Source organism: Elephas maximus, chromosome 20, assembly GCF_024166365.1.
Source record: "Elephas maximus indicus isolate mEleMax1 chromosome 20, mEleMax1 primary haplotype, whole genome shotgun sequence".
Taxonomy (NCBI): Eukaryota; Metazoa; Chordata; class Mammalia; order Proboscidea; family Elephantidae; genus Elephas; species Elephas maximus.
The window spans coordinates 44,082,972-44,091,082 of NC_064838.1; the positions used below are offsets into that span (position 1 = coordinate 44,082,972).

Here is an 8,111-nt window from a genome sequence, read left to right on the forward strand (position 1 = left end):
GACCTGTACGCTGAATGTTACAAAACACTGCTGAGAGAAATTAAAGAAGATCTAAATAAATGGAGAAATATTTCATGTTTATGGATTGGAAGACTCAATACTGTTAAGATGGCAGTTCTCCTCAAAGTTACCTATAGATTCAACACACCAAACCCACTGCCACAGAGTCCAACTCATAGTGACCCTACAGAGCAAAGTAGAGCTGGCCCCCTCCCATCAAAATCCCAACAGGCTTTTTTGCAGAAGTTGACAAACTGATCCTGAAGTATATATATGGAAACGCAAAAAGACCTGGAAGTGCCAAAACAATCTTGAAAAAGAAGAAAGTTGGAGCTCTTACACTTCCAATTTCTAAACTTACTACAGTAATCGTGACAGCGTGGCACAAGGATGGACACACAGATCAATGGAAAAGAACCGAAGTCCAGAAATAAACTCATATTTATAGCCAACTGATGTTCATAAAGGTCCCAAGACAATTCAATGGGGGAAGGGATAGTTTTTACAACATACGGAGTTTAAAAAAATTGAATCACTCATGGAAAAAAAAGATGGATTAGACCACCACTTGATTTTGCAAATAAAGTTTTATTGGAACACCACCACATCCATTCAATTAAATATTGTCCATGGCTGCTTTCACCCTACAATGGCATAGTTTAGTTGTGACAGAGACCTTCTGGTCCACAAAGCCTAAAGTATTTACTATCAAGTCCTCTACAAAAAAGTTTGGAGCTCCTGATTTAGAACCTTACCTCGCAATACACACAAACATTAACTCAAAACAAATCACAGACTTAAAATATAAAAGCCAAAATTATAAAACTAAGAAGTCCCTGGGTGGTACAAACAGTTAAGCACCGGACTAACTATCCAAAAGGTTGATGGTTCTAGCCTACCCAGAAGGTGCCTCTAAAAAAAGTCCCGGCAATCTGCTTCTAAAAGGTCATAACCACAAAACCCGTACAGAGTGCAGTTCTACTTGGAAACACATGAGGCCATCCTAAGTTGGAACCAACTAAACAGCAACTGGTTTTGTTTGGTTTATAAAATTCTTAAAAGAAAATACAGGAGAAAATCTCCATGACCTTGAGTAAGGCCAAGATGTCTAAGATATGACACAAAAGCATAATCAATAAAAGAAAAAATTTGATAAATTAAGCTTGATCAAAATTTGTGTTTCGAAAATGAAAAGACAAGCTACCTACTAGGAGAAAACATTTGCAGATCATAATATGATAAAAGACTTGCATACAAAATAAAGAGCACTTATAACTTAATAAAAAGACAACCCAATCGAAAACGGGCAAAAGATTTGAACAGATATTTCATCAAAGAAAATAAATGGCAAGCAAGCACATGAAAAGATACTCAACATCATTAGTTATCACAAAAACACAAATTCAAACTACAATGAGACACCATTTCACATCCACTAGAATTGCTATAATCAAAAAGATAGACGATAACAAGTATTGGTAAAGAGACACAGAAACTGGATTCCTCGTATATTGCTGGTGAGAACATAAAATGGTATGACACTTTAGAGAAGTTTGGCATTTTCTTAGAAAGTAAAACTTAACCTGTGTACGCCAATGTTCCTTGCAGCACTTTTCACAATAGCCAAAGGGTGGAAACAACCAAAATGTTCAACAGATGAATGGATAAACAAAATGTGGTATATACACTCAATGGAATACTACTCAGCCATAAAGAAAAATGAATTCCTGATGCATGCCACCACATGAATGAAGTTTGGAAACATCATGTTGAGCAAAATAAGTCAGTCACAAAAGGACAAATACTGTACAATCTTACTTACATTAAATATGCAAATACCTAGAAACCAAAGATTCCTAGTGGTTACCAAGAGTGAAGAGGAAGGGAAAAGGGTAAGTTTATGCTTAGGGTGCATTAAGCTTACATTAACAGTGGTAGAATGGTTTGGAAAAGGATAGCTAGGATAGGTGCACAACGTAGAATATAATCAACATCACTAAGTTGTTCATGTAGAAATTACTGAGATGAAGAGTGTTTTGTTATTTACACTTTCACTACAATTTTTTTAAAAAGTTAAACTTAATGACCCATCAATTTCATAAACAGCAATTCCATTCCTAGGTGAATTGAAAATATACGTCCAAAAAAAAAAAAACTTTTTCACAAATGTTCACAGCAGCATTATTCATAATAGCCAAAAACTGGAAACAACTCAAATGTCCAGTTCAAACGACTAGATGAACAATAAAAAGGAATGAATACTGATGCATACTACATGGATGAATCTCAGAAACATTATGCTAAGTGAAAGAAGCCAGACACAAAAGACCACGTACAGTATTTTGAGTACATTTACATGAAACTTCCAGAAAAGGCAGATTTATAGAGGCAAGACTAGTGGTTATCTGGGGCTGGGATATAAATGGAGAGTGACTACAAATAGGCACAAGGTATTTTGGGGGAGTAATTTGAATGTCTAAAACAGGATTGTGGTGCCAATTGTCCAACTCTGTAAATTTACTAAAAATCACTCAAACAGATGAATTTTGTGACATAAATTACATCTCAAAAAAAATTTTAAAAAAAGGAAACCAGCATCACCAGAAAAACTCTTTCCAAAGCTCCACTCCTGATTGGAGAACTACAAAATAGCCCCCAGGATAACAGCCCTGCCTGGCATTAAGGGCCCACAGTCTGGCCTCACCACCTGACCAGCTTTCTCTAACATTCTAAGCCCCAGGCAAAGCTTCAAACCGGTTCTTTCTGGTTCAGTCATGACCAAGGAAGTGACACCAGAACAGACCCAAATTTTTAGAAAACCAGAAGAATTTTTTTAATTTGAGTGAGCCAGAAAGGTAAACGGAATGGGAAAAAATTACAGGTGAAAGCCCTGCTAGAAACTGAACCTCCATCTCAGAAAACAAGGGCAGCATATGCATTGCCTAGCAACCAAATCTATTACCCATTGGATTTTGCAGAGTGGGAAACACCAGTGCCCCGAAGATAGCAACCAACTGCACCACTCTGAATGTGCATTGCTCTCCACAGTCCTGACAATAAGCCAATCTCATACATCAGGCTCCTGGAAGGGCTCACTACGCCTCTTCTGAGTCTCCCATTCCAGGGCTTCGACCCATAGTTTCTGCCTTTCTGCTTACTATTTCAGATCACCCAAATTGTAAAAACTGGAGTCTGTTCTGCTTTCACTTCATTGGCCATGACTGAGCTGGTTCGAACTGGTTCAAGGCCCTGCCTCTGCGGAACTGCCAACATAGGCTTTGTAGTCAGAAAGCCTGAGCTTCCAGCTCTACTATTAACTTGCTCTGGGACCTTTGGGAAAGTTACTTCACCTCACCAAACCTTTTTCCTCACCTCTAAGATGGAGATAATAATTTACAGGTTAGCCAGCAGGGTATCTGAGACAATGCTCTTAAAACACTCAATCATAGTGCTTAAAAATCAAAACCAAACCCAGTACCGCCCCGTCAATTCCGACTCATAGCAACCCTATAGGACAGAGTAGAACTGCCCCCCAGAGTTTCTAAGGAGCACCTGACGGATTCGAACTGCCAACCCTTTGGTTAGCAGCCGTAGCACTTAACCACTATGCCACCAGGGTTTCCTCATAGTGCTTAGCACAGTATAAATACAGTCTTCACGTGGCTGGCTCAGGTCACACCTTAAATGTTACCTCTTCAGAGAGGCATACCCTGACCATCCCACTTAAGACAGGTTGACCCTATTACTCTTTGCACCTCCTTTTTTTTTTTTTTCCTTCATAGCACTTGCAGTTCTATTCTTGTACCTCTTTTGTTTTGGGTCCCTCCCCTCCACCCTCAGGCTGAAATCTCCATGAGGCAGGGACCTTGTGCTTTGTCCTTATGGTCTCTGCAAGGCCAGGCCCAGTGCCTGGCAAGAAACATGTTCTCAATAAATATTCGCTGATGAATAAATGGGAACTACCAGTGCAGTCCTCCAACATGTAGCCTCAATGGCGCTGGCATGTCACAGGACTATCTCGTGGGTAGGACTACACACTTCTCTATCTTCCCCCTCAGCAGTGGTGTAGAATCAGGTCCCATAGAACGAATGATGGTAAATTTGATCTAGATACAGGAATGTAATGAGCCTGAACATGGCTGAAGAAGTAGGATCAGGGAGTTCTCCAGCAGCAGGGAACCCAGCAATTACAAGGGGAAAGAAGCTGAAGAACAGTGAGGAGTCTGGATCCTGACAAGTAACAAACTTGAGTTGAATTCCCAAAGACGGCTGCTCAGATGGGGTGAAGAGAAGAAAAGCGGGCATATACAGGGCATTACTGCCATATGTGAGCCTTCTCTTAATGGAGGATCAAGTTAAAACTTACTGGTTGAAACAGTCTTTATGTATTTCACACTTGCTTGCTCCGAAAACTGGAGCTGAATATAATTGCAGTATTTTGCATTAATTAAATTTCTTTTACCTTCCATGGAATTAGGACTTGACTTGCTATGCAAATTGGCAAGGCCCTAGCACTTACTTTTAAGGGGACAAGAGAATTTTCTAGGGACTCTGGTAGCAAAGTGGTTAAAAGTTCAGGCTGCTAACCAAAAGGCTGGCAGTTTGAATCCACCAGCCACTCCTTGAAAACCCTATGGGGCAGTTCTACTCTGTCCTATAGGGTCCCTACCAGTTGGAACCGACTCAACAGCACACAACAGAGAGTTTTCTGAGGGGCCCTGTTGGCACGGTGGTTAAGCACGCAACTGCTTAACCAAAAGGGCAGTGGTCTGGACCCACCAGGCTCTCCATGGGAGAAAGATGTAGCAGTCTACTTCCATAAAGATCACAGTTTTGGAAACCCTATGAGGCAGTTCTAGCCCATCCTATAAGGTCACTATGAGTCGAAATTGACTCAGACAGCAATGAGAAGGTAAAGCATTTTTTAGCACCAGGCACCAGGGAATAAATACAAGTGGTCTTTAAGAATATTTAACACTCTCTGAAAGAGCTAGGGCAGATAGTCTTCTTGGATGTGTACCATCTATTACCTTCTCATTTGTTTACTTTGGTAATTCCTTTGTTAATCTGATTATCATTTCTACTTGGCTTTTGCCAGGGTGGGCTCCCCAACCCTCAAATACTTTTGCTAACAGAAAAAGCCCCTACACCAACACACTTCAGTGCCATCACCCTCCTTTCTCCTGTCCCCCTCTATCATACTAGACACCCAAACCAAAGGAAGGAGGTGGCCGTCCTAACATGGGGTCATGGAACTCACTGTGTGCTTCTGGGCAGGTCAGTTATTCTGACTAGCTTTTCAGCTGGAAAAGGCTGGGGTCAAACAGTCACCAAAGTTAAAGTTCTTTCTAGTTTTAACAGTCTCTGATGGAACTAAGTGGGACACCAGTGTCCCTGTCAGGACAGGCAGAAGCATTATCACCAATTTTTCAGACTGCGTTGTATATCATTGCAAGGACGGAGCTTGGAGTAGAGAGAAAAGGTTATTTTTTTTTGCAGTTCAAAAGATCTGAATTAAAGTCCCAGAAGTTACTCAGGTGACACCTTGAGCAATGTCCTTAACCCATCTAGGCCTGATTCTTCATCTTTAAAGAGAATTTATACTTTGCAGAATTAATATAAATAAAATGTATATGTCTGATATAATACCAAAAAAAAAAAAAGATGATATTCCTCTGTCAGTGTAGATGGAGGCACCTCCAAAGGGACTCCACTGAACCTCAGGAGACTGGAACTGACCTAAAGTTTCAACATTCCTAAGGCAGGAGATCAGGTGACTAAGGCGGGAAAGCAACCAAATGGAGCCTAGGGAATCTTTCTAAATTACAATTCAGGTTCTAGCCTCTCAACCTACCATATGGCAACCCAGGTCAACAAGACCATCCAACACCTATCAAGCACCAAATGTGCCAAGTACTATGCTAGGCTAAGAGACACCTATGAAGCACCCTGTACTTTTTCTAAACACTTTCCCACATATCTTAATCTTATCCTAAGGAGCAGAGCTAATATTATCACCAGCACCATTACCCCCTCCCCCCCTTCTTTTTAAACTGAGGTGACTGAGGTTCAAAATATAAGTTGTTCACCCACTATGTGCCACCCAGGAGGTGCAGCATAGTAGTTCAAGGAACAGGCCTTAGAGCTGACTTACTTTAACCCCATTACCTAGGTGACCTGGTTAAATTAACCTCTCAGTGCCTCAGTTTGCCTTAATCTGTAAAATGGGCTAATAAAATGCTATCTCATAGGGTAGTTGAAAATCAGATGATATCTGTAAAGGGTTTAGCACAATGCATGGCCACCACTATGCACTCAAATGTGAGCTTCTTTGATTATTCTAGGTTCTAAGGATAGAACAGTGCATTGGACAAAAGCCTCCGCCTCAAAGAGCTTACACTGTAGTAGGAGACATACAAACTATCGATAGACATTTCAAATTGTGGTGCGTGCTATGAAAATAACCAATATGTGGTTGTGGGGGTGTAAAACTACTTTACATTCAGTAGTCAGGGAAAGATTCTCTCAGATGACATTTGAGCTATAACAAGAATGACAAGAGCCAGATATAAGAAATGCTAGGGGAACTGTGCTTGAAGCAAGCTGCCATCTTCTGGGAAGAACATAATCTATGAGCCTAGTGAAGACTATGGAAGATGGGGGAACTGGCATGAGATGTGGTCAGATAGGCCAGCACACACCAGGAAAACTTCGTAAAGCAAGGTAAGGTAAAGGGTTTCCTCTTCATCTGAAAGGGCTAGGAACCCGTCTGAGGATTTTAAGAAAGGGAAGGGTATATGATCTGATTTACACATTTTAAAGTTCTTCTTTGACTGGGGTGTGGAGATTGGACTATCGGGGCCAAGAGTGGCTCCGGGGAGCCCCCAGTTAAGAGGCTGTTGCACTTGTCCAGGATTGGGAACACACAAAACGCGCAGCAGGAGCGCGAGTTCTGAAGGGGGAATGGGGGACAGAGGCTGCAAATTGAAGAAATGTAAACAGTAAGTCACCGGAGCTGGAACGCGTAGCCCCACGTTCCCTCGCGTCCTAATGGCCTCCTTCTCCACTCCCTGAAGCCACTTTCAGCCCCAGCCGCTCCCTCAGCCTGACGTTCGCCCGTCCTCCCTCTGGCCCCGGCCCCGGGCGCCCTCCACGCCCCGCCCCGGCCCAGGCCGCGCTCGCTCGTCGCCCCGCCGGCGGCGCCGCTCACCCGGATGCCCTGCAGCACCCGGACCCGCTCCTCCTCATCCATTCCGAAGGACACCCTACGGCCCTCGCTGCTCTCGGCGCTCCCCATGGCAGGAGGCGGTCGGCGGCGGCGGCCTACCACGCGACCTGGCTCCAGAGCACCAGGTAGACGCCACACTAGCCTCCCGCGCCCCACACTTTCCAGCGCTCGCGGCTGGCGCCGCAGCCCTCATGGGCGCCACAGATCAACAAAACCACGTCCTATTGGCTGCCGCCGGAGGCTCAGCCAATCACGGGCGCGCGGCCGCGGGGCTTTGTAGGGGCTGTAGTCTCGGGTAGGGCTATCCCTTGGTAACTAGGGAGGCGGCAGGGGGCGTTGTAGGCAGTCGGCCCGGCGGGAAGCCAGTCGTACTGACGCAGAGACTGGGTCAGCCGGAGCCTGCTTGAAGATCAGGTACCCATTTTGGGAAGCTTGCCGCTGAAGCAGAGCCGAGGATGATGTTCTGAGGTTCAGAGTGCACCAAGGAGGCTGCATGGTCTATTGCTCGATCCTTTCAGCAAACATGTATCGATTGAGTGGCACTCACTAAGTGCGAGGCAAACATTGTCTTGTTTTTATTAGATGCCGTCGAGTCGATTCCGACTCATAGCAACCCTGTGTACCACAAGAAAACACTGCCCAGTCCTGCACCATCCTTACAATCGTTGTTATGTTTGAACCCATTATTGGAGCTGCTGTGTCACTCCATCTCGTTGAGGGTCTTCCTCTTTCTTGCTGACCCTCTGCTTTACCAAGCATGATGTCCTTCTCTAGGGACTGGGCCCTCCTGATAACATGTCTAAAGTATGTGAGACGTAGTCTTGCCGTGGCTGTACTTCTAAGCATTATCCTAGCTCTAGGTAGTGTTGTTGTTAGGTGCCGT

At 43.8% G+C, this 8,111-nt stretch overlaps 1 protein-coding gene across 2 annotated transcripts in view; it reads right to left on the reverse strand.

Moving 5' to 3' along the window:
• CHCHD6 (coiled-coil-helix-coiled-coil-helix domain containing 6) overlaps positions 1-7,420 on the reverse strand; it is a 320,395-nt gene extending 312,975 nt beyond the window's left edge. For both annotated transcript variants that reach the window (XM_049862544.1, XM_049862543.1), the window contains exon 1: positions 7,211-7,420. In XM_049862544.1, coding sequence (XP_049718501.1) covers positions 7,211-7,297 — 87 coding nt within the window. In that variant the 5' untranslated portion in view covers positions 7,298-7,420. The remainder of the gene's footprint in view (positions 1-7,210) is intronic.
• Positions 7,421-8,111: the final 691 nt, after the last annotated feature.